The 26,871-nt window shown below is 35.4% G+C and overlaps 3 protein-coding genes across 5 annotated transcripts; all 3 read left to right on the plus strand.

The window, feature by feature from the left end:
- Positions 1 to 1,121: 1,121 nt before the first annotated feature.
- tp53 (tumor protein p53) lies at positions 1,122 to 7,659 on the plus strand. Its single transcript, XM_083541596.1, has 11 exons — positions 1,122 to 1,343; positions 2,163 to 2,271; positions 3,489 to 3,549; positions 3,686 to 3,898; positions 4,695 to 4,881; positions 5,463 to 5,575; positions 5,810 to 5,919; positions 6,021 to 6,148; positions 6,510 to 6,607; positions 6,702 to 6,805; positions 6,901 to 7,659. The coding sequence occupies exons 2-11, from the start codon at positions 2,207 to 2,209 to the stop codon at positions 6,995 to 6,997; spliced, it is 1,176 nt and encodes a 391-aa protein (XP_083397722.1). The 5' UTR covers positions 1,122 to 1,343; positions 2,163 to 2,206; the 3' UTR covers positions 6,998 to 7,659.
- Positions 7,660 to 7,867: 208 nt separating this feature from the next.
- Positions 7,868 to 23,267, plus strand: LOC310726252 (receptor-type tyrosine-protein phosphatase eta). Of its 3 annotated transcripts, XM_083541594.1 has the most exons (10): positions 7,868 to 8,003; positions 10,424 to 11,140; positions 14,182 to 14,427; positions 15,028 to 15,279; positions 15,680 to 15,931; positions 16,211 to 16,477; positions 16,583 to 16,858; positions 17,999 to 18,096; positions 18,635 to 18,720; positions 23,257 to 23,267. In XM_083541594.1, exons 1-9 carry the CDS (start codon positions 7,973 to 7,975, stop codon positions 18,695 to 18,697), a joined length of 2,202 nt encoding a protein of 733 aa, XP_083397720.1. In that variant the 5' UTR covers positions 7,868 to 7,972; the 3' UTR covers positions 18,698 to 18,720; positions 23,257 to 23,267. The 3 variants fall into 3 exon arrangements, with proteins under 3 accessions (XP_083397720.1, XP_083397719.1, XP_083397721.1); XM_083541593.1 differs by lacking the exon at positions 23,257 to 23,267 and having other exon boundaries at positions 18,635 to 18,756; XM_083541595.1 differs by lacking the exon at positions 23,257 to 23,267 and having other exon boundaries at positions 7,879 to 8,003; positions 10,427 to 11,140; positions 18,635 to 18,756.
- Positions 20,430 to 23,345, plus strand: LOC310726254 (uncharacterized protein). Its single transcript, XM_083541597.1, has 2 exons — positions 20,430 to 21,712; positions 22,344 to 23,345. Exons 1-2 carry the CDS (start codon positions 21,562 to 21,564, stop codon positions 22,841 to 22,843), a joined length of 651 nt encoding a protein of 216 aa, XP_083397723.1. The 5' UTR covers positions 20,430 to 21,561; the 3' UTR covers positions 22,844 to 23,345.
- The last annotated feature ends 3,526 nt before the right edge of the window (positions 23,346 to 26,871 follow it).

Below are 26,871 nucleotides of genomic sequence, written 5' to 3' on the forward strand. Positions count from 1 at the left end.
TAGAAGTGCAAGTGTACCTAGAAAAAAATATTGTCTTTTGCAGGTAAAGGGTGTTCATGCCAATTATTGATTTGATTTCGATGTCTCTTCTGTTCATTTACTTTCCATCTTGTTAATTGATAAAAACAAAAAAACATTAAGAATTCTATTTGTGAAAACATTATACATAAAACTTTTGCACAGCCACGTTCTTGTCCATTTTACCCAAAAATATATTTTTTATTTCATTTATACTTCATGAATGAGCTTTAGCTGTGTTTCATTCTGCTTTAAGTTTTTTTTTAATTGACAGTTTTGTACTTCCAGAACAAATATTCACTGATTTACAGAAATAGACACAAAGATTCAGTGACTCACAGAAATATACACAAATATTCAGCGACTTACTAAAATATACATAAATATTCACTGATTTACAAAAATAGATACAAATATTCACTGATTTACAGAAATATACACAAATATTCAGCGACTTACTAAAATATACATAAATATTTACTGATTTACAAAAATAGATACAAATATTCACTGATTTACAGAAATATACACAAATATTCAGTGACTTACTAAAATATACATAAATATTCACTGATTTACATACAAATATACACAAATATTCACTGATTTACAGAAATAGACACAAAGATTCAGTGACTTACTAAAATATACATAAATATTCACTGATTTACATACAAATATACACAAATATTCACTGATTTACAGAAATAGACACAAAGATTCAGTGACTTAAGAAAATATACATAAATATTCACTGATTTACATACAAATATACACAAATATTCACTGATTTACAGAAATAAACAAAGATTCAGTGACTCACAGAAATATACACAAATATTCAGCGACTTACTAAAATATACGTATATATTCACTGATTTACATAAAGATACACAAATATTTACTGATTTACAGAAATATACACAAATATTCAGTGACACAAAAATATACATAAATATTCACTGATTTACATAAAAAAATATACATAAATATTCACTGATTTACATAAAAATATATGCACTCTCGACTAAACGGCCACCAACGTTTACTCAAGTTCAAACGCAAACTTTTATTGTGTGGTGGCCGCTGATTGGCTGTGCGGATCAAGTGGGTTTGTTCACGTGACCCTCCCCATCACACTGTTTGAGGAAGCAGTTTGCCGCCACGCTGCCGTTGTATTGTTTGGCAGCTTTTTGAAAGACGTGTATAAAACAACTCCGGGAAGATCCCACAGCGTTCACTAGAGCTTTCTCAATGATTCTCCTTTGATTAAAGGCAGCAAAACGCATTTTCTCGCTGGGAGTCAAGCGTCACTGGGAAGCGAGGTAAACTTTTTCAATGAAAGTGATCCGCGCGTAGGCCTCACAGCCAGGAACAACAAGGTAGTGAAAACACACGAGCCTGGCACCATCACGCTTTGGTGCTTTTAGGCGCCATTTTTTACGCATGAATATGATTCCTGAGCTCCTTTTTTTTTTTTTTTTTTCCCTGAAATGCAATGTCAGTTATCTGAGTGTTTGTGTCAGAGTAGACCTGGTGATCATAACCAAATGTAAACCACAGTCAGATGTGAATGCGCCTTTTGTCTCCTACAGACAGAACCCCTGCCTATATTACTAGCACATGCATAGCAAGCGTATTAAAACGTGTGTTTGTGAGTTTGCACGTGCAGAAGTTTGATATTGTTCATACTCACCGTGTGCTTTCCGGATTATGTTAAATTATTAAGTGTCTTAAAAGTGTACCCCCCCCCCCCTTGGGATCTTCAGACAAAATCCATAACATGCCTTAATGTGTTAATGCAACCTCTTTGATCATAAATATCTTGCCACAAATGGATGTTGAACTGGTTTTAGAAAACCTTGTACCCTGGAATCATCTTTTTATTTTAATTATCATCAATTCAGATTGTTTGCTTGATATGTTTGTGTGTGTGTGTGTGTGTGTGTGCAAACTTATTCAGAGATACAAAAAAACAACCCAAAATACGGTTTCGTGTGTAGATAAAAACATTAATACACGTGTCCTGAAATTCTCCACTCATGGAAACAAAACCTGAGATTCATGATGACGTATTTTAAAACCATTTGTATTACAGACTAAATCATTGCTCCTTACAGTTCCCATCGCCTCTGTTTTTCCAGAGACGCTTTCTGAACCTGCAGGCCTGCAGTGACTGGACTCCACCATGAGTGAGCTAGAGATGAGCCAGGGCACTTTCGAACAGCTCTGGAACGATGCACACTTGAATGCGTGAGTTTGCACATACGGCATGAGATTGGGTTGTATGTTCAATGTTTTGTGTAAATTGCAAAGTAGGGCAGAACTATTAAGGAAAAAAGGTTTTTAGTGATAAATTCAACCCAGTATGTGTATGTTGCTCACAACTACTTATCCATCTGCCTAAATCAGGCCTGGTGAAGCCATGCTGTTTCCACTTGTGATCTTTGGTATGAGGGGAAAAGAGGAAATACAAAAATTCTATCAGTAATGGAATTATCGGAAAGTGCAAGCAAGAGTTTTCGGAATAATTAAAGAAAAAGACTATCTCAAACAATAGAAGGATATGCTGGTGTTAGTACATACCAAAAGAAGTCCAATAAACCATTCATGGGTGCCCGCGGTTTATTCACGCTCACGGGGCATGAAGGTTCACCTGGTGCAGCATTACGTTAATACTGCTTAATATGGAGAAGTCGACAAAGTGCCCATGCAGACATCATCTAGTGCCCAAACATCATATGGATGACCATGCATGCTTTGCTTACCTGGGGAAAAAATGGCACCAGGATGCAATATGGGAAGAGGCAAAGCTGGGAGGAAAAAGTTTGATGCTCAAGGAAATGTTCAGCTTTGAAGCCTTGGGTAGATTTAATGGCCGATCAGTATAAGTGACCATATACTTTTGCCTTCTAAATAAATAAACAGAAGGTGTATGTGTTATGTAATGTATTGTACTGACATTAAACAGTGCTAAACAACAGCCATGGAGCCAGCAGTAGTTTGTTCTGGGAGGTTTTAATGGTGTGGTTTCAGTCCTCTCTCACATCAGTGTTATTCCCTGCTTTTATCTTCTTCCCTGCCGTTAACTGCAAGACAGAATGCACACCGCAATCACATGCAGGTGCAAACCACTCGTTCTTCCCGACTTCATTCACAAATCTGTGCTTCACCTTTCCACACTCTCCCTGCCTCACCAATCTATAACAGGTGTAGCTTAGCATAGTGACCAGTGGTATAGACATAGTTCTCTCATATGAGTTCTTCTGTTAATGTTAAATTACTGTTCAGTACATTGGTGATAAAATACCAATACCTTTTACTAAACCATAAAAAAACTGCTATAAAAATATCAACACCCATCTGATCAAACAGATTCTGTTACTGGGCCAGTTGTCATAATAGATTTCACATGTTTCACAAGGAACGTTGTTCCGATTCTATGATTGTTCATTTGTGTTTATGTACAGGGGTTTGGATGACATTCTTGCAGAGCTGCCAAGAGCAGACAGTGATGCCTGGCTTAATGCTGTGAGTTTTTCTTCTTCCTCCTTAAAGTTGTCAGATGTCAGTATGCCTGTCAAGTACGATTACAGTTAATCAGTTTCTGCATGTTCTTTCTTTATTTCAAACAGTTTTTTATATTAACATGCTGTTACTATGATAGGCCTTTCCTAGTGGTGCCTTCAATGAAAACTTTGATGACTTGGAGTTATCAGAGGCCCCCGAGAGTGCTGAAGTGAATGCTCTGATGTCTCCAGTCCTGGACAGCCTGCCCCCTCCAGCTGCAGTGGTACCTTCTACCACCGACTATCCCGGAGACTACGGCTTCCAGCTCCGCTTCAACCAGTCCAGCACAACCAAGTCTGTTACCTCAACGGTTGGTTGGGGAGGGCAGCATGAATGTTTTAAAAATTTTTTACTTATGGGTATAAAAATGTATTTAATTATCAGGTGAAAGCAGAGAGTTCAGATCAGACCCATAGCACTGAACTTTTGCGTGGTAATATAAAATAATGCTCATAACCATGTGCAACTCATTTGACAGGTTTTTTTTTTTTTTTAAATCTTTTTTCTTGTAAATTAGAAACATGGCTTTAACCAGAGATTAGATTATATTACATTCAACTTTGTCATTGTGCAAGGTACAGAGCCAACAAAGTGAGTCTAACCAGAAGTGCATAAGTGGCCTATTTACATTTAGATAACAGTAGATAAAAAGTATGAGGTCCATATTTACAGGGGTGAGGGTGAATAATGCACAAAAGGTGCATTAGGTAATGATATGTTTATGATATGGTGTGTGTGTGTGTGTGTGTGTGTGTGTGTGTGTGTGTGTATATATATACTATGCAGGGATTATGCATAGACATGTCAGAAGATAATATTCTCAAATGACATGATGGTTAGGTACAAATATGAATGTATGATGCAGTAGATACAGTGGAATGCACAGTAGTGCAAATGTGAGTTATGGATAGTGCAAAAAGTAATGTGTAGTGGATATGGAGTGCATCTGTAGCGTCTGCCCGATGGGAGATGGGTGAATAGTCCATGGTTGTGGTTGGAGGTCTTTGATCTTTGATAATGCCCCTCGCCCTTTGCAGACACTGTTTATTGTAAATGCAATGTATGTAATATGCACCTGCATGTATTCCCCCCTCTTTCTCTTGTAGTATTCCCCATCTTTGAATAAACTGTACTGCCAGCTGGTTAAGACTTGCCCAGTTGATGTGTTGATGGAGAAAGTTCCTCCTCAGGGAGCAGTGCTCAGGGCGACACCCATTTATAAGAAACCTGAGCATGTGTCGGAGGTGGTGCTACGCTGCCCTCATCACCAAAACATTGCAGAGAACAATGAAGGTATATTCTTTCTATATTTAACACATCATTTCTTTAGAACAGACTGTTCATCTAGGCAGGTTTTTTTTCTTCATACTAGCTGTTTTTGAGGATAAATCTAGCAGTGGTAATTTTAAAAAATATATATAGGTAAATGAAATGGTGTATTTAGACTTTGTTAGTGATCGACCGTTGTGCAAGTGAGTATTGATCGAGGGCTAAACCTTGACAATGCTGAATGTTTTAAAACATGTCAAGTAAAAAGTACAACATTTTGAAATGATGTATTGTGCATGTCTAAGGATTACAATTCAGTACTGAATGATGTCGCAATTTGCAAGTATCCAAATTTGTGCTCTTATCATGAATGGTTCAGTATACGCTCTATTGTCCAAACCTTTAAACCGAATGGATGACATGCTAATCTGCTATGCTCAATGGTACATTATTAGAGTTAGATGTAGTTGCGTGTCACAAAACCATATATCGTTGTACGTAATTTGCATAGACCCACACTATAATCAGGCTTATCGTGTTAAACTGATGAGCAGGAAGTGGGGTTTTTCATGGGGTTTTTTTAGTTCTTCTTGTTGTTGTTCCAGGTGTGGCTCATCGCAGCCATCTTATTCGAATGGAGGGCAGTCAGAGGGTTCAGTATTTAGAGGACTCCAATACCAAGAGGCAGAGTGTTACTGTTCCCTATGAGGCCCCTCAGGTGGTTTCTTGAATTTACATTTATTCAAGTAGCTACTTCATTGATATATAAGTATGTACTATTAACTAGCTATACCGGATTTGTGTTTTGGCCATGCTGTGTTTGTGAATGTATATTCTAAGTAAATAGAAGAAATATTCTTTGATACAATGATAGTCCTAAGTGTCATTTTGTTAATAGCACATACTGCAGAAACATTTGCACTCATTGCTGTTACACTCACTCTGCCTGCAGCTGGGTTCAGAGGGCACCACCGTTTTGCTGAACTTCATGTGCAACAGCAGCTGTATGGGAGGCATGAACCGCAGGCCCATTCTTACTATAATGACTCTTGAAACACATGAGTGAGTCCTGCTTTGTGCCTTTATTGGTTTTTTTCTTTAACTTCTCCTCTGCTTTGACCCTGTAAATGAACTGCAAATGTCTGGTCTCTACTGTTTCCCAGCGGGCAGGTTTTAGGTCGACGTTGTTTTGAGGTCCGTGTGTGCGCCTGCCCTGGCCGTGACCGCAAGACTGAAGAGGAAAACCTGTCCAAAAAAACCTCAGGAAAGACAACCTCAGGAATTAAGAGAAGTAAGAACCTGTGAGGAAAAGCATAGGAAGTGGATACAGTGAACAGCACATATAAATGGGACTTTCCAGAGATGTGCATAGTATTTATTTATTTATTTATTTTTTTTAGTTTGAACTAGGCTTGTGAGATGTTTTTGTCCCTTTTCAGTTTTTCATTTCAGAATATCATGACAAATGATTATTATTATTTTTTTTTTTTTACACCTACAAAAATAAATAAACACAAAAAAGAACATTTAATACCTGGACTTTCTCTTGGGCTACTCGGTTGTCTATCCTTGATGAGTGTTTATAAATCCATTGAATTTTTTCAATGTGAAATGCTGTTCTTTATTCACCTCCTCACCTCTTTCCATTGTAGAATCTTCAGGCATTGAATCTCAGGTCACTCCGAATGCTGAATCAAGTAAAAAGATTAAGATTGACTCCAGTTCTGAGGAGGAAATCTTCATTTTACAAGTGAGTGGATGATGAATTCACCAATTTGGCATTGATTTTATAATTTATTTACTGAAATCCTCAACAACAACAAAAATGAAATCTGTGACCCTAGGTTCGTGGGAAAGACAGATTCAACATGCTAAAAAAAATTAATGACAGTTTGGAGCTAATGGACATGATTCCTACTGCGGATAAGGACAAATACAGACAGAAACGGTAAGAGCTTGTTTATTTTCTCCAAGATTGTTATATCCCCTGACATGTTTGTGTTAAAGCTTCAGATCTGACTGCTGTCATTTCATTTCTTTCAGTACTTTCAAGACCTTGAAAAAGTGTGAAAAGGGGCCTCCGCGTATAAGCAGTTTGAAACGGCTTTTTCAGAAAGACGAGAAGACAGACACCGACTAAAAATGCGCCATTTGCTTTATTGTTCTGTTTTTGTACGAGTCATTCGTTGCTTTTTGTTTTTCAGTTCAGCGTATTCACTGCCTTTTTTAATAATTTGTAGATGGGTGACAAATTGAAGAAATAAGCAACCTTTTGAACAGCTTGAACAATGCATGTTGGTCTTTTTAAATATACTCTGGAGCATGGAATTTTGTACTGTGGTATTAATTTGCAGTGAATTCACTTAAGGGAAAAAAACCCTTAATCTTAACCTGGACCTTAATGCCTTAAAAAAATGCTCTCAACAGCTGCAGTTGTTTGTTTTTTTTTTTTTTTTTTTACACCCATGCTTCTATATGTACAGCTTTTCCTAATTTCATGTTTGTTCTCTAATTTCTGTTTTAATTTTAATGCATTTTGATGTTAAATGTTCAATGTGTTTTTTCTTTGTCTTCAATCAAGTCATTCCAGGTATTTTTTTTAATACATGACAAGACGTTTATTTTGCTACCCTGATGTTTATAAAACTTTTTTTTACTGAAACACTTTATTGATTATTGTTAACAAGTTATGCTGCGTTTATGTCCACATTCACAGCAGTTTATGTTTGGTTCTTTTTATATTTTTGCTAAATAAAAATTTAATATCGAACAAAGCAAATAAAAACATTCTCTTTCTAAAAAGGAAGTTTGTTACTTTTGGCACCAGTACTGTGCCTAAATGCAAATAATATTATCTATGATAATGATTTCCCTGTGCTTTTAGCTCTCCACCATACAATCAACCTAGGATGTGTTTCCGAGTATGATTCAAGCTGAGCTTTTGTGAGAGTCATGGTTTTTCCTGTTCCATGTCCAGGATTTTTTATTTTATTAATTTATTAAGTTTTCTTGTTGCTCTACAGAACTTTTAGTTTAAGGTTCTTTGTTTAATTGTTGTCCCGATCTGTGACCGTCATCTATAAAGTAATCTCAGCATTTTCAGACACTTTGTAAAATGTTATTTCTGCCGTCTTTGCTCTTAGTGGGTAAGTTGCAAATTTGAGTTTTCTACAATTTGAAATCTACAAAAAATAAATCAGTGTTACTAATTCATGCATAATAATTCTCTGAATAAATATTGAATAACTCGAAGACAAAAATAACATTATTTATTAACTTATTTAACAAGTACTATTACTATAACCATAGAACATGATTCTAAGAAATTACTATATTCTAGTTCCTGGAATAAACTGTAATTTGCATGAACATGGAGACCTATTCTTTAAAATATTTCCAAGTGAATTAACTCGTAATTTAATTCACACGGTGTGTGGGCTAAACCTGTAACTTTAAGCAAGTAAATTAATAATGTTCTTAAGTGATTATATGTTGAGGTTGTGTTTCTGGTGCTACCATTTTTGGGTAAAATATATGTTTAGCAAATAGGCAGTATTGCTATTGGACTTATTAAACATTTAGCATGTCTGGTTCCTAAAATTCCTGTATTCATTTTGCATTTAGTTCACATGCTTTTTATGTAAAGCCATAATAATTGATAATCTGATATCACCCAGTTAATGGATGAATAAGACGAATGGTTATGTGATATTAAAACAAATATAAAGCGCATAACAAAAATTTATTTTGGATTTGTACGCTTCCTGAAGTAATATGGCAAAAGGAAAAACTTTTGGCTTCTCTGAGGAATAACAGTTATTACAGTTTTTCTCAGTCGCTTTGGAGCATTTCTTAGATGAAGAAATAAAATTCTCAAAACTACTTGTTTAAACTCCACATCATTTAGTCATTTGTGCTCATCATGAGACCATTTCTCGTTGCTTTGATCGAATTGCGAATGCTTTTGTACATCATTTAATCGATTGTGTACAAGTGCCTGCTTTTTCCTACATTATCAGTTGTTTGTCATGTTGATCAAAATGTATTATACTAGTTTCACCTAAATGGTTTTAACCCCCAAAACATTTAGGCATCAGTTCATTGCATAAGTAATTAAGTACAAAATGGTTAAACCAATTGTCAGAATTTGTCAAGCTCTTCTTCTTCACAGTTCTATTAAATATTTTTGGTGAATGTGTCATGAATTGTGCAGATGAACCTTGAAAGGGCGTGTTCACTTTCAGATCAACCAATAATCAACTAGTTCTCTAAAATAGGTCAAGGCTGAATCTCGTGAACCTTTACTGTAATTGGCGAGTGTATATAAAAAGAGCAACACACAGATTTACAATTGTTGAAAATTGATGAACAAGTAGGAAACGAACATGGTTGAGAGCCAAGAATAAGGATGCATGCTGGAAGGGTAAGGAGGCAAAATAGAGAAAGAGGAAGAAGAGGCCAGAGACATAGACACATTTCAGATGAAATTAGAGCCACTATTGTGGACCATGATGTATATCATGGCCTCAAAATGGTACTGCAAGGGATGAAAATCTATGGCCCGACAGACTGGGACGCCAGGGGGTAGAGACAGATAACACTGTATCGTGCAGCATGCGGAGTTCTGTCTAAGAAGTGTTACCTATGTTTACCTTTTGGAATTTTAATTTGTGTCTTTTTATTTTCTATTACAATGACATTAGATTGTAATTTTTAGTCAGTCCACTAGTCAAGAAAAATAAAAAAGTGTGAATCCTGTCCAGTCTCTTACAATCAATATCCCACATACAGTAATGTATAAATTTGTGCTGTTGAAATTCATAGTTTCCAATTCAGCCTTGTGCCTCAGCATTATTTGTGGCAATGATATGTTCATTGACACAAATACTTACTTTCGAGAGAAGTACTAAGGATTTTGAGCAAAAAAACAGGCTTTTGCAAGAAATCCAATGTATTGTGCTGTTTGAACACATTGTTTTGAGAATGCACTTACTGATTTGCAAATCTTAAGGATGATTCGAGAAATGCTCCAAAGCAACTAAGAAAAACTGTAAGTGACAGTAGTGACTGCATTAATAATAATTTATCAGGGCAAATTTAAATACATTTTAAGTTGAAAATTGATTTGGTCACATGCATACACATGCTGTGAAATTTACTAGACAGGATGGTGTTAGGAAATGAATTACCATTGTGTCAGCTTAAGCACATTCTTATTGTGAATAGACCTTTATTCCTGTTCAAGCCAACTAAATAACTGGAGGTTGAGTATTGAGTAGGATGTTCCAACAGCATATTTAATTGACATAAATAGGCTTAATATATTAATTTGTGGCTAAAACTCAATAATAATAAAATTCAATAATATGCAGCATGTAATTTCATTGGCTCTGTACTCTACTATATAATTTTTTCTTTAGTTATGCTGTGATCAACTTGTGATCTGTTGGCTTGTGTAAACTACTAAAAAAAGTTCTCATGAGTGTACAGTTGTTTCTTTTAGCTATGCCATATCTGCTTAATATACAGTACTTAAAAAAACCTGTATGCTTTCTTGTCTCTTCAGCAGTCTCCATTAGTTGTGCAAAGAGGGATTATTTTTACAAAGAAAATTCAACTACATGGGAAAATGCTAGGTTTCAATGTCAGGCCTGTTACAAAGACTTAACCACCATCACCCCAACAAATGCAGAGTTACTTTCTATGAACCTTACCTCAGACTATTGGATTGGTCTGCGCAAAAATGTAACAGGTTCAAAGTTTTGGTCTCGGTGGGCAAATGGTGAACCTGTTCTCTATCAGAATTGGTATCCAGGCCATCCTATCCCAATACCAAAGCCAGAGCCACCCCCCTGTTCATGTCCAACACCACCGATAATTAACACAACAAAGACAGACGCAAAGCAGTGTCCAGTCTTTACTGACCTCTGTGGCTGTCTAAATTCATTTGGGAACACCAATTATTCGGAATGGGAAAACTCAACAATGTTCAACCAAACTGTTAACAGTACAGTGACTGGAATGATGTTCTGTCCAACCTTGGCAAAGCTCTGTGACTGTTTAAATACATCTAAGGCCAAAGAAACTTCTATTTTAGCATCCACAACAATGTTTACCACAACATATTTTGTTCCAAGCACAACTCCTCCAATGATTGCATCTACCATCCTCCCTATCAACGTAGAACCTAAATATATTGAGGATTCCTGTGTGACTCTGCTAAGCTTTGGCATGTGGCAGGAAAAACAGTGCAATGAATCCCTGCCCTACATCTGCTATGATGGTAAGGACTGTCATGATTATTTTAACTATGTATTTCAGCACTACCACAGCTTCATCAGCACACACAAGACTTCAATTTATTTTTATTTGTTAGTTTGACAGCAGTTTCGAATTGAGTGTCTTTACCATGTTTATCATTAAAATCAATTGCAGCCTTGTAAAAAAAAAAAAAATTTTTCTAAATAGTATTCATTTTCCCTATGTATGGAGACTTTTGGCTCTTCCTGTATACTATTTACAGTTTCACATTACTAAAAAATACAGGTTAGTGCCTGTTTGTAATAATCACATTTTGTAGTGTATTAAGAAACTGTGGACTTATTTTATATGCTAAGTTAGAGAAGAGGTTTTCTCTATTATTATACAGTTTATTTGTAATTTATTCAAACATCTAACTCTTAAACCAGGTGAAATAAAGTATTTAAATAAGGAGCTGGAATTTGTGAAACACGAAACAGCCAGTGTTGACATTTTTCAAAAGCAGGGTTTGAAAGTGTAGTCATCATGCTGTGTTTGTTGTTTAAATTACCTGCCCTTTTTAATCCAAGTGTATTCCAAGATACAACTCAAAGAAGCAGTATTTACATGCATAGCTATTCTACATTCTGAGGAATTGTGAAGCAAGCAGATGATTCAAGGAAGGATACAATGACACTTCCTATGAAGACATAATGAACAGCATCCTAATGATCCTTGGATGACAGTCAAATGTCAAAGAGCAGGAAGAGCAGGAAGGTTGCATCCCACCTGTGTCCATCATTATGTGGAGCAGCAATCTCAGGCAGGGACCCTTTAAAAGTAAGCTTCCCATGAAAGGGTGCTCTAAGCTAGAGATTCAAGGGATGGTAAGCTGGAGTTGGCCGGACCCCCTTCGGTGGCCTACCACCTGCATCCTAATTGGCGCTCTATTTCTGTCTACCCTCAAATTTTCCCCCGGACCGCGTGATGGGCTTGGCTGTATCAGGTAAAAGAGTATGATGGCTGAACCTGTCAGTTTTGGGCGACATGCAGGAAGTGGAAGTGATGAATGCTGCTTATGACCCCGCTAAAGGTCTGTTTGTTCAAGCTCTCAAGAAGATGAGAGAAACCAGCACATTCAGGAAACAAGAGGATGAAACTTTTAACTTCTGTTTACTCTGCAAGCTGCCAGCGAGACCTCCGGGAGACCGAGGGGTGCGAGGATGACAAAGACTGGCCAGCATCCAAGATCAGATGGGTCGGGACCATGGGGAAACCATTCATTTGTGGCTAGAAGCCGTCCGCCCCAGCCCAAGGAACGAAAGAAGAACCGTACAACCTGAAACGAGAATGTTCCTCTGTCCTCCTCTCTCCGCCTGCAAAGAGAAGGAGGAGGGAAAACAGCCTGGTTCTGAGTTCCGTAAGGGCTTTCTCCTTAAGTTCTCCTCGTGTTCAAGGAATGAAGGGAACTGTTCAGTTCCCTTCATGCACTCACACAATGTGTTCAGACATATTCCAGTTTAGACATCATATAAATTGCAGCATTGCATCCAAGCCACTGGCTGAGGGCGATATGCAGTTAAAACAAACACAATAAATGTGGCATTTTTGCATCCAGGCGAACAGCCGAGGTCGAAACTTTGCGAAAATTCAAAGGAAGTATTAAGCACGCCCTAGTCTGACCGCTGGAGGGAGTGCTCGCTGTTGACGTCATCAACGCGCGACCGAAGAGAAAAAAAAGTATACAGGGGTGCTCTTTTTGCTTAAAACCAGGGTAGTGCACAGAATATATGGGGCTCAGTATAGATTTCCTCTCCTCTCACGCTGAGAGAGAGGAGAACTGCATCTCTCATACAGTGTCTATCCCATTTTCAGACGGGGACACTGGTCTCGTTCAGGGTGTGTTTACGAATGCTGTGCTTAATGGCTTTGGTAATTTGTGTCGTACATCTAGGACTTCTTACGATCAGAGATTTCATGGCCAATGGTAAAGCCCCATGACTCTTTGATTGGGGATTCCCTTGGGGGTGGTATCGTTGAGAGTTACTACAACGTCTTCAGAGGGCTGGGGAGCAACCCTAAGCCGAGTCACATTGTCCCTTTTCAATGTTCAGTGGGAGACATACGTCTTCTCCAGGATTTGCTAGATAAAGGGAAAGCCTTTTCTACTTTAAAAGTATATCTAGCAACTATTTCTGCATCTCATGTCGGGTTTGGTAGCGAACCTGCAGGTTGGCACCTTTTAATAAGTCCTTTTATAGACTTTTTTCAACACACTTTCAAGCCATTAAATGGCATAGGGTTGAAATTTCTCTCTCTTAAGACAAAGCTGCTTGTAGCTCTGGTGACAGCTAAGCGTGTCAGCAGGTTGCAAGCCCAGGCTCACAAAAGTTTCCTTTTGCCCTAACCCAGCATTACATAAAGTACATAAAGTAGTAGATTCTTCTTATAGATGTCCAGATGCAGAGCTTTCGGCTTTCCACCATCCTCCATTCTCTTCTCGGAAGGATGAGAGGTTAAATTCCTTATGTATAATGTAAGCTCTCCGTACATATGTCAAGAGAACAGCAGGCTTCAGGAAGAATGACCAGTTGTTTGTGTCTTGGGCTGCTCCTCACAAGGGGAAGCTGTTGTCAAGACAGCGGCTGTCCCACTGCATTGTTCAGGCTATATATAGCTAGCATATTAATGCAGAGGTTTTTTTAGGCGCCTGAGGGTCCAAGTGCCCACTCCACTAGGGGTATGGTGACATCATAACGTAATCCTGGGTTCTTTAATAACAGAGTAAGGTGTTTTACCAACACTTCCCTCCTTGCACAGGAATGGGAAGAAATCTTGCTACAATGATGTTGTAAGCTGAGTACCTGAGTAGTAACGATGTGGCGGAGCCTGGTCTCAGGTTGACCTGTCTGTCAAGACAGACGTGGTGTCATAGGCGCTTTTGTAGTTGGTCAACCCCAAAGCGATTCCTATAGTGAAACATCTCACGCTGTTTTCAAAGAACCAGGGATTACGTTAAGTAACTCATTGTTTTTTCTTCTCAAACATTTTCTCTGTTCTTCATGCTGTACCCATTTTTTACAGACCGATTTTCAAGTGATCTGAAAATCTCCAACTTGACAAAAACAGAAGGTCTTTTGAGTTGGACGAAGGCATCTGGAAATATTACACACTACATTATAGTGATCAATGAGAATCTTAAAGTAAATGTTACAAATGATTTAAAATACCAGATCAGTGGCATGGATCCAGGAACTTTCTACACAGTGCAGGTAATCCCTGTGAAGTGTAACCGGGCCCTTAATGATCAGAGAATCTCCTACTACACATGTGAGTAAAATCAAGATATCCACCATTCTCTTTTAGGGAGGAAGGGAATTTGCATGGGTAATTTGGTGTGGTATTTTTAAGTGTATCGGCTTTTTGAGTGTAACTCAATGTTGCCCTTCAGATCTATCTATGACACTTGTAACAAGCCAGACAATGGCTTGCTTTTTTTTTTTTTTTTTTTTTTAGTATCTAGATTTTTAGTATATATTTTTTTTATAAATGGGTGATGTGCCATATACTTGAATACAGCTGTTATAATAAGATAAAAGTTTACTTTATAAAGGAGAGTGCCTATATAGACAAAATGCATTCACTCTCTTAATCCGTCCTTATCTTAAATGTGAAATCTTTTACTTGTTATTTATTTTGAAATGTTTTTTTCTCTCATTATTTCCTGAACAATAAAACCAACATCCTTTTTTTCCCTTTAATTACCTAGTACTTTTGTCTAATGTACTAACAGCACCACTCCTTGGATTTAATATTTTATTGAATGCTTTCTCTTGCATCTCATATATAAACTTTTTAAGTATTGCATTATTATTTCACACTACTGCAGTTGTATGTAAGAATCAAATTTCCTTTAAATCTTTCTTTTAGTGCCAGAGGAGATCAGAAATCTCATTGTAGTGAATGTGGAAACAAACACGATTACTCTCATTTGGGACGTATCAAAGGGCACTGCTGTACAATACGTGGTAAATATTCAGCCGGATAACTTAAATAAAACTTCCTCGTCATCGAATTACTCTATAACCAGTCTACGTCCAGGAGAAATGTACAGTATCACAGTTACAGCTGTGGTCAATGAAACTGTTTTTGGAGACTCGGCCAAAACTACGGCTTGCACAAGTGAGTAATGCATTTACCCTATTACACATGATAATACGATCAGTTCTGATATTTGTATGTACCTAAGGATATATTAATTCTTGAGATGATCCAGATTAGAATAGAACTAAGAAAAACAATATAGGCAAAAATGTATATTATTCAGATGATTAGTTTTGTAAATTGAGCAAAATTAAATTTATATCTATGATGATTTAAGGATGCTATAAGCAGCCAAAATTATCTTTATCCAAAACATTTTTAAACTTTGAAGAAATTGTAACAAAAAAGACATTTTGCCATTGCCCAAATTTAAAATAGAGAAAAATCAGCATTTTTCAATTACTGCCTTTTGTCCAAAGTGATTTGTTTTTTGGGTATTTGTCTCTAATATTTTTTCTACTTTTGAATAATCAAACAGGGCCTTTAAAAGTGATGAATCTTAATTCTTTAAACAATGAAAATGATACCATCTTTGCCAGTTGGGATTACCCTAACTACAACAACAAGCACATCTATAACATTACTCTAGACAACATAACTCATATCGGAAGAAATCAAACCATAACTCTGTCCAACCTCACAGCGGGTACTATGTATACATTAAATGTGTCAGTAAGTGTGGCAGGATGCAATGAGAGCGGAGAAGTAGCTTCTATCAGTGCCTATACCAGTAAGTCAAAAATTCCTCCTATTCTTTCTCTTCAATTTTTTAGCACTCTTATTACTTATTCCACTCAAATATTTATAGTATAATAGATCTCTTAAACAGTAATGGCTTTTTTAACAGCTGGCCCTGCAGTTCAAGCTGTCTAACACTACACACTGTTTAACCTTTTAAAAATAACAATCTATTCAATTACCATCTAATTAAATTTTTCCCAGTTGGCATTTCTGTGAAAATAATTGCCTTAAAATGTGTGTCTTTTTTTTTTGTTGTCGCTGTATTTAGTACCAATGTCAGTGAGCAACCTTGAACTGAGCAGTGGGAATGACAGTATTAGTGCAAGCTGGACCCTTTTAAATGGAAATTATGCTTGGTTCAATGTGACCATCTCTAGTAACATGATTCAAAACTCTTCTGTTTCAATGACTACAAAATATCTGAATTATACTTTCACCTCTCTGAAAGCAGCAGCTCTGTACACTGTTAGTGTCATTAATTATGTGCAGAAAGACCTCAAACCAAGTCATCCAGTTACTAAATCAATTTATACCAGTAAGTGTGAATAGCTTTCATGCCAACAAATGTAAATAACAGCTTTGATTCAAGGAAACCGAAGATTGTAAAATATCTGTAATCTATTTTTTGTTCTGTTTTTAGAACTCAATGCACCTGGTAAAGCCAGTGTACAAGGATTAAACACTTCGACATTAAATATAAGTTGGAAAGTACCAGAAAACTCACAAGAGGTTCAAAATATTACTTATAGGGTGAAATATGTTTCTGATTTTTGGGGAGATAGTGGAACCCAAGACATAATTGGAGAAACCTCTGTTATCATTGGTGGACTGAAATCTGGCACCAAGTACCGATTTAATGTTACAGTCTTTGCTGATAATTCGGAGAGTCTTCCATCTCAAACCTACGGATTAACAGGTGAGGAAATTACGTAGGTCTTCTTGCCTACAAAGCCTAGGTAATAATTTTCTGCTGTTATTAATTTAGATTCACCGCATGTATATAAAAAGGTATAGTATGTTAATTATACATGTTCAGTTTCTATGTACTACTTCATTTATGCAGTTTTAAGGCATTTTATTAATATAAATAAAGTGGTCCATAAGTGTAAAATGCAATATCAAACCAAAAAGATGAAAGTAAATCAAGTATACAATATTATAATTGGTAGGAGGTTATTTTAGCCTTGCTTTGCATTTCATTTATGTGAGAATGCAAATTCTAAAAACCCACCTAAAAGAAGGTTCTGTTGCTGGTTTATACAGAATCAAAAATACTATCAATAATAACCAGTAATTTCACTGTTAGATTGTTTAACAGACTAAATATTCCATTCATCCAGTTTCTATTTAGTTTATAAGATGATAGTGTGTGTGTGTGTGTGTGTGTGTGTGTGTGTGTGTGTGTGTGTGTGTGTGTGTGTGTGTGTGTGAGAAAGAGAGAGAGAGAGAGAGAGAGAGAGAGAGAGAGAGAGAGAGAGAGAGAGAGAGAGAGAGAGAGAGAGGCTGTTTTATTAGCAAACAATGGCCCATAAGTACAATCAAATGAACAAATTACAAATGTATTGACTTGTACACAGGTATGGCATCGTATTTACAGGTCTTTACTGGTAATTGAACCGCAATCCTATTTATTCACAAGTGCCCAATTCCATTCCACTGCCATACTTTATTCATAAACATAACTAGCAGTTACTAGATATCTTGTTGTTACTCGAATCGATCAACAGCTAAATTCTTTGACGCTATAAAGAATTTTTATTAATTATAATCAATAGTTTGCAGGACAGAAGACTTTTACTTGTGTTAGTGTGATTGTTTTCAGTTTGATGTGGCTGTTTGGTAACACCCTGCAAAGCAAAAATCCAGAAAATGAAGTATGACCATGGCATATCCCAAAAGCACACTTGGTGTTATCACTGTCATTTAAATATAAAACACAGTGCTACCGCTCTGAGAGGCTTTATTATTATAAATTTTAAATAAATGATCACCTTATAAATGGTTCTTTTCAGGAACTTTGTATAAAAACAACCTTTTTTTTTTTTTTTTTGTGCAGACATAAATATTAGAACTCTGACCCTTACAATGCTGTGCTCCTCTTCCACTGAACTTTACTGCATGAAGAACACCACTATGGAAGAATTTCTGGGCCAGGTGAGTGATAAATATAAAAATGAACAGTAGAGAAGCTTAACAAAATGATTATTACCAAAAGGCTGTAAGAAAAGAATAATTTTACCCCAAAAATTACCCCAAATTCTACTGATTCTTGTTGAGAACTGCATACTTCGGCCCACTAACCTTTTTTTTAAATGATGATGACGTCTTGTTGAGCAATGATGGCAAGATTTGACTTAACCGTCAGCAAACCAGACACCAAATAAACAGAATTAACTTTTGAAAATATTGTTCCATATAAATTTTTATCTTCTTTTCATATATTGTATCATAGAATCCAGATTCAGTTACTGGTTTTACAAAGAAATAGCCATGAGCTTGAAAACAATGTGTAAATAGCTGGAATACTGCTGTAGTTTTCAGACACCTCAATATGAAAATGAAGTGCTTATGAAGGCAATAATTTATCATTTGATACGTTCAGGTGAACTATAATGTTCATTTGAGTGTATAAAGCATGTTGTTTTTCCTTTTAATACTTTTATATATGAATTGTGTGTCTTTTTTTTTGCAGCTGCAACATCGCATAAATGACTCATTTATGGATAATGTTTACTGGAATCTTACTTTGAAGTAGAGTGACTGATATATATATATACTGTGTGTGTGTGTGTGTGTGTGTGTGTGTGTGTGTGTGTGTGTGTGTGTGTGTGTGTGGTGTTGTGGTGTTCCCAGACTTATCAAAGCAAAATGGTATAATATACCTACATACCAACATACCTACCTACATTTATGTATTTACTTATAACATAATCAACAAATATTATTTATGTACATATAAAGGCATATTCAATCTCATGTAAAAGAATTAATGAATAATGTAGCTGATTGTGCTTTATAAACTTATTGGCATGTAGTGGAATTGGGATCTCTTAATAAAATTTGAGATAACAGAAAAGTTTGTACAGTGTTCTTACATTGTTCTAATTCTTTATATATATATATATATATATATATATATATATATATATATATATATATATATATATATATATATATAGAGAGAGAGAGAGAGAGAGAGAGAGAGAGATTCGGAAAAGAGGCATGCATTTCTTTTGATATATATATATATATATATATATATATATATATATATATATATATATATATATATATATATATATATATATATATATATATATCCATCAAAAGAAATGCATGCCTCTTTTCCGAATCTGCTATTAAAAACTGTGGGTGCAGAAAAGAAGACCCTGTTTTTCTTGTCTGGATTTGACTTATAAAAACAGTCGGAAACGCTATTCACGTTTTTATATATTTTCACTTTCTCTTACTGGCTTAAAAGTAACGAATTATAGAAATACACGGAACAAATGGCTTAACATGACAGGCAAACTCAGTTGCAATTATAATAATAAACAGTGGGTGGTGCTCTTGACAAACTAAAATGACCTGGAACTCAATAAATTTTAAAGACTACAGCAAGTAAATAACATTTTTAAATCAAGCCTGTAGTTTATAGCAGACGTTGCTCATAGGTGTGATCTGTCTGACAGTGCAGCCAAAGCGGAGCAGAATCTGTCATCATTCACTCCAAGAATGTTGTAGAGAAAGAAATAAGCAAAAGAGAGTAATGGTACCATACACGAATCTCTTTTCCTGAGAATGTTCAGGGTCAAATAGAGTTTAATTAATTAAACAGCAGTAGTTCATTCTTCTCCCTCAACCACAACGACATCATTAATAATAATAATAATAATAATAATAATAATAATAATAATAATAATAATAACAACAACAACAATAATAATAATAATAATAATAATAATAATAATAATAATAACGACGACGACAACAATAATAATAATAATAATAATAATAATAATAATAATAATAATAATAATAATAATAATAACTAGTGTGTTATTATTCTGAGATATCTGAAAATTTCGTACGGCAAAATGACTGGATTTATACTTAATAATATATCAGACGTTCAAACGGCCAAATGTACATGTTTTTGTTTATATTATGCGTCTTTGTTATGTTGTTGGAACATGCGAAGTAAATGTTAATAATGATTTCTAACAAATAATATTATTAGTAAAATAAATAAAGAATGAATTAAATGATGATGTTTAAAAAAAATAAAAATAGAAATAGCTAAGGGTTATATTAAACACATACAAACACACACACACACACACACACACACACACACACACACACACACACACACACACACACACACACACACACACACACACCAAAATATGGTAAGTCGCCCTTTCTTTATCATCAGGTCTGAAATCTATATAAAGCATGAATATTTTCGAGACGAGAAAACCCCAAATCATTTGTATTTTTTTTAATCATTGACAAAAGAGTCGGGTTTCTTTTTCCCGGTTTTAAAGTCTTGCAATATAAAGCGCGTATTACTGTTTCATGTGTTTAAATCCAAATTCAAATCTATTTAATTCATATCTATTCAAGACTATTATTCGTTTATTCAACTTTTATTCTGTGGTCCTACAATCTGATAAAAAAAAAATGTTCTCATGCAATGAGCTGTGGATGTCCATTATTCATTATTATAACTCGGACAAAGACCATGAAATTATTTTATACATACAAGAACAAAGAGTTCACAATTTTCTTCCACAGCCGAAAATTTCAATTCGCCACTCAGGCAAGTTTTGTAATAAGTAACAGAAAAAAAAAGAAAAAAGAAATGTGCTTAAAAACACAATATGGCTCAGCATTAAAGCAGTATGTGAGCTCATTTCCAGACCCAACAGGTTCAACACTACACCTTTAGGACACTGATGGCTCACTTCGCTTTGCTGATCTTATTGCCAGTAATTATCATGCAGCTCAGCTTTAGCCTGTACATTCTGGATAATTATAACTGTATATAATTGTAATTCACAGCATATCAGATTATCTGCATATCAAAATATCATCAGTATATACACTGGGTATAACTTTGTACATATGCAATGTACATATATCATATTATAAATGAATTTCCACTGCCCATTGCCCATTTTCACTGCCCATTTCTTTGCTCTATAATATGTACATATATGTAAATATTGATCTATACTTTTCAGTTTGCTCAATGCTGTTATTTGCACTTCTGGTAAATACTAAACTCTGGTTACTGTGTGCAATACAGGTACTGTGCAATTACAATAATGTTTAAGATTTATTTTGACACTTCTGAGACATGAACACTGATTGCCCATTAGTCCTGAAAGACCAAGACTGCTTTTGCGTCACACTTTTCAAGTTTTAGCCAATCCGATGCTGCAGGAGCAGCAGCTCGAGCTTCCGGTCAGAGCTCGCGCTTCTGGAGAACGCAGTAATTACCGAACAGGGAATGATGCTGCATGCGCGCGCCCCGTACACTCCCTGTTCCTCACCCAGCAGCAACCAACAGCGACTTTTAAAGATTTTAACACTAAGCTGGATTTATAAAGTATGGGTGAAGAAGACATGATGTGCAGACCGGCAGCGCTGAAATTCACTATTGATCACATCCTTAAGAAGGACTTTGATGCCAACCGCCAGAATTCACAGCTCACCTCGGAGAGCAGCTGTTCATGTGAAGATCAGAAATGCCACGAAACAGGTAGTTAAATAATTTCAAAGATAGTGAGTTTTGGGGGTTTATAAAAACTGTTCTTACATTCTCAGTGTCATACCTGTCATACTTTGGTACAAGTTGTTTTATTTTGTGTGTTGTGTATGAATGAGAATGTTGTATATTTAATAAATAAATGTTTAATTAATTAATTCAATTAATAAATAATTTAAGGTGCATGAATGAAATTCATTCATGTAACACTATTAAAATTTCAAACGTAAAAAAAATATATTACATTTATAAAAGGTGCATGCATGATGGTTGCACTGGAAAAGCAAAGAAAGGTGAGGTTTAGTAGCTCTTTTTCCACTGAGATCTGTTATATAATTATGATGCTCTTATGGACATATGGAGTCAAACGATAAAGGTTTGAAGATTAGCCACAAGCACCTGGCATTTTAATTCAATCAAAATATTGGTGTGCAGGTGCAAGTGCAGAAGAACACAGGAGGTTTTTAAAGGGGAATGAAAAATGTATTGGAAGAACACAAAAGTTTTACGAACGAGCACAAGAGCATTGAAATATACAGTTTCCTCCATTTTCATGTTGTTCCATCGCCATATATCAAATGCCCCGGATTAATATAATTGCTGAAATGTGTTTTTCTTTTGACAGAGCACAGAGTTAGTGACATCTGTGGCCACTCTCTGGGCATCACAACAGAAGAAGGAAGTGGAAACTTTCCCATAACTTCCAATACAAACAGCAGCAGAGATGGCCTTTTGAAGCATCAGCAAAGCCAGAAGAAGACTAAACAGCTGGCGAAGAAGAAGAAGAAAACACGAACCATTTTCTCCAAAAGACAAATCTTCCAGCTTGAATCGACTTTTGACCTAAAGCGATATCTGAGCAGCGCTGAGCGTGCATGCCTGGCCAACTCCTTACAGCTTACTGAGACGCAGGTGAAGATCTGGTTTCAGAACAGAAGGAATAAACTGAAGCGGCAGATCTGCACAGACTTTGAGGGGCCGTACAGAGGAAGTGTAGGGAGCAGTGTTTTGGGAGGATGTTTGTTGCCCATGCCTGTTCCACTTGTGTATACAGGGAGCATTCCACATTACCTCTATCTCTCCCATGCCAGCAAATATTTCAGCCTTTTTGAAGGAGACACGTGATTTCCCACAACACTGACTTAAAAAAAACAACTAAATATATATCTTTTTGCATGGAAAAAACACAAACATTTTAGAAGAAGCACAATACTGGACTGAAAATCAATGAACTTGTGATATACAGTATAGTCACACAAAAATAATATTAAACAGTAATTGTATTGTACTATGCAAAATGTTAATAAGGGAAACATTGAGCAATTCCCTATAAGCTTTATCACTCATGTGACACTTGATAAAATGATAAGATTACCTTTTACCATTTAAAAACAAAATATTATACAAAATCCTTGCTAAAATGACAATCAAGATCTTTGATAAAGGATCTAGTTTCTATTATAAAGGGAACATGTGATTGAAATAGATTTTGGAGGAGTATATAGGTTACCAATATTTGGGTTTCATAATTTAGTGAGATATATACTGGTATTTCTAACCTTCAATACAATAAAAATGTCTTAACTTCTACCCTGGTGCTTTTTTATTTAATGAAGTGAATGAATAATCTGAGCTATTAACCATATATATATATATATATATATATATATATATATATATATATATATATATATATATATATATATATATATATGTAATAAATAAAACTGAAAATTTTCGAGCAGATGAAGAAAGCAGTATTTGTAGTGTCCTCAAATGCCACCTAGTTTTTTTCTACACATCTTTTTAGGTCACTTGCCTCTTTTGTGTTCAAGCTTTCAGAGCAAATTAAATGTTCGTTCCAGCCAAAATGTGCATACAGTCTCCAGCAAAATACTCAATGTTGATCATTTACACCTTATTATTATCATCAAGGTTCATAATAATCAACTCCTGTTGTTTTTTAATGAAAAAACATTCAGAAAAAAAATACTACTTGTACTTAAGCTTTATGTCATTCATTAGAATTTCAATAACTACAAGGAAAATGTCAAATCATTGTAGTCATTTGTCAGTGTATAGTTACCCTATGTCACCTTATAGATGACCAGTTCTCATTTGTCTCATTTACTTTATAAGCACATGACAATTACATCTGTGTAAAGTGTGTCATTTATAGGCCACACCATGGCAATAAAATATTTAATAAACTAAATAATTTTTAACTGAATGCATTTTCTCCCTTGGAGTCAAACAGATTAAACATTTTCACTAGAAATGAATGCACTGGTCTCATTTTCAAAGTTCTCAAAATATAATTTGACAGAAGAAACATTGACATAAATTGTGCTTTCAATGTAATATTCTGTATAGGTATGTTTGGCTGTCAGTGAAGCTAGAAAAAATATATAAATAATTCTAAAGATAAATCTAAATAAAATGTTTATTTCTATACTGTCCTTTTTTTCTGTACAGTGTTTCTAAAGTTAGTAGTCTTCCATACATATTTTTTCTCTGTGGTTTATCATTAATTTAACTTTATTTGAATTTATTTGAATTGCCCAGCACTTTCCCTGCCTGGCTTAGCCACAGTTGCCTCCTATTTCGGATTGTTTACTTTTGTATGGAGCTGCATAGTAACGGAGTATCATCTGCATGATCAGCTTTGTCATCTGCATTAAATCACACTGTAACCTATCTAATTATAAGTTATTTATCCAAGCAAGGGAATAGCAGAGCTGGACAAAGTATAATATGTGAATTTGTTTCCCTTTATGAGATTATATGTTCATGGTATATTGGTATATTGATACATTGAATATTGGTACTTTTAAATCTGCAGTGCAGTCCTCGAACACATTGTCTATTTGACAATGATATGTGTGTGTTTGTGTGTGTGTGTGTGTGTGTGTGTATGTGTGTGTGTATGTGTGTGTGTGTGCGCGTGTTCATGAGGGGTTGGCTTTAGCCGCCAGACTTCCTGGCTCTATTTGTGATGACTCTTGGTGGTGTATGTGCCACCCAATGCCACTTTGCTCTTTGCTCTAGAACCTGGAGGTATAAATGACCTTCTTGTTGCTGAGCCACTCTGTGATGTGAAGCCATTTATGAGGTGATAGGAAATCAATTAAGGCTTTACCCCATCAAAGGCTCCTAATGCCAGCATACCATATGCACTCTTTTAGGGCTATCGATGTCTTGTGGCACTATAATACAAGATATTGACTTACTGCCATGCATGTCAACAAAGTGTACACACATCCTTTTGGGTTCAGTGAAGTTACCGCAACTTCCTTTTTATTTAAATGGAGATTTAAGCCTGAAACTACTCTGTTCTGATTGTAACAGATCACACAATTCTGGTTCCTCTTTGGTTGTCCAATGGCAATGACACTCCTCAAGTATGTAATAGCAATGGAACAAAGAAATAGATTAACGGTGAAATTTTTTTGGGGAGTCAAACCTAGGTTTTTTTTGCTGCTTAAGCTGGTATGTTTATCCCTTCATGTAAAATTATGTTTATTTAGGAAGAAGAAATGTGATTATCATACATGCACTAAACATAATGTAATGTTTTTAAAAAAAGAAATCCAATTTTGTGCAAATGAAGATTTAAGAAACACTATTGTCGCTAAGCCCACTTCAGCCTAAACCTTAACCTCTTTAAAAATTTCCCTATGTGATCAGTAAAGTATTCTAAATCTGATTCTGATATGATGTAAAGATCTAATACAAAATATAGATAATTACAATTTAGGCAGTGTAACAGGCTATTGGCTTAAAATACTTAACATTTTCTCTAGATGTTACACTGGCAAAAGCAATATCACCAAACTGAACTCGATTCATTGAGTAATTCTGAATGGTGATAATCCTAATTATACAAATAACATATATTAAATTTAATGAAATTTATCATTAAAGGAATAGACAACAGTAAATATTGAGCTAGGCGCTAAGGCAGGAACATATTTGTCCTTTACCTATAAACATTTAAAAAAAAGGCAAATTACTTTTTATTCCACAAAAACATTCTAAAAATAAACGAGTCAGAAGAAAAAAAGTAGTCATGAAAAAAACCCTTTAGTTCCTTAAAGAACTGTTTTTGGTTCCCTAAAATCCTTTTACACGATCCACCATCCAGCTTCATGGAAAACTCATAGTGGTAAGTTTACTTCTCCATTAGGGAGAAACCAATACATCCCTCTGATGCATTACAAGTGTAGACAATTACTTAAAAATCTTCCAGCAGTGCTAAAATATAAGAATGTATTTTTGGAAAAGAAAAATTATCCAGAAGCCAGCAGTTCAAGCTGAGAGCAGTTTGGGCTCAGTCGTGGAGGAGTATACAGATCACCACAGTGGATCCATCACCCTTTTACATGATTATATTGCAGAAATCCAAATACTTGCATTTTGGAATTTGGTAGTTGTTAAAAAATTGTATTGTCAGTGTGCCCAATTAAATAATTAAACCATTAAACAAAATATAAATGTAAAATATCATACCCTTCAAGCAGCACAAATGTCTAAAATACTAAAGCAATGCCATTTAAGAACTCCGTCAAAAATTGCAGTACCAAGCTTTACTCAAATAACGTCATTTTTCACTGCACATAAAATAAATCTATTTATGCTGATCTCATTATCTTGCTAGCTTAAATGGGAATTGTGTGACATGTTCTGTTTATTTAGTAAACAGGCTTAGAATAAAAGGAGAATTGACATATACTTAATTCATCATTAACATTTGGTTGTCTAAAAAAGATTATAAAATGAAATATTATTAGGGCAATATGTAATAAGGAACATTATAATGTAGCCTAATTCAGTTCAGCCAAAGCCTAGGTGCATGATCTGGAAAAAAATAATTTACAACATAAACAACATGCCAAAAACTGGTAATTCGAATAGACTTATTCTCTGCAGCTGATAGCTGGTAGCTGGTAGGTCTTCCTTTAGTGGAACAGTCCTCATAAGATTCTGTTTCATCTCATCAGCATTTGATGGATTTGATGATTGCACTTGGGAATACATTTAAAGTTATTAAGTTTTTTGCATTGACTGACCTTCATTTCTTTAAGTAACTGAGTGTTTCTTGCCATTATATGGATTTGTACAGTAGTTGTAGTAGCACTAATAGTGTTATTGAC

The sequence above is a fragment of the Silurus aristotelis genome (assembly GCF_946808225.1).
Source record: "Silurus aristotelis genome assembly, chromosome: 5".
NCBI lineage: Eukaryota > Metazoa > Chordata > Actinopteri > Siluriformes > Siluridae > Silurus > Silurus aristotelis.

What these genes read in the sequence shown, in the direction of transcription:
- tp53 (XM_083541596.1), top strand. Translation starts at nt 2,207, where the DNA reads ATGAGTGAGCTAGAGATGAGCCAGGGCACTTTCGAACAGCTCTGGAAC. An exon ending in TTCCCTATGAGGCCCCTCAG is followed by an intron (nt 5,576 to 5,809) that starts GTGGTTTCTTGA and finishes CTCTGCCTGCAG; the next exon opens with CTGGGTTCAGAGGGCACCAC. An exon ending in AACCTCAGGAATTAAGAGAA is followed by an intron (nt 6,149 to 6,509) that starts GTAAGAACCTGT and finishes TTTCCATTGTAG; the next exon opens with AATCTTCAGGCATTGAATCT.
- LOC310726252 (XM_083541594.1), top strand. Translation starts at nt 7,973, where the DNA reads ATGTTATTTCTGCCGTCTTTGCTCTTAGTGG. An exon ending in TTCTATCAGTGCCTATACCA is followed by an intron (nt 15,932 to 16,210) that starts GTAAGTCAAAAA and finishes CGCTGTATTTAG; the next exon opens with TACCAATGTCAGTGAGCAAC. An exon ending in TCAAACCTACGGATTAACAG is followed by an intron (nt 16,859 to 17,998) that starts GTGAGGAAATTA and finishes TTTTTTGTGCAG; the next exon opens with ACATAAATATTAGAACTCTG.
- LOC310726254 (XM_083541597.1), top strand. Translation starts at nt 21,562, where the DNA reads ATGGGTGAAGAAGACATGATGTGCAGACCGGCAGCGCTGAAATTCACT. An exon ending in TCAGAAATGCCACGAAACAG is followed by an intron (nt 21,713 to 22,343) that starts GTAGTTAAATAA and finishes TTCTTTTGACAG; the next exon opens with AGCACAGAGTTAGTGACATC.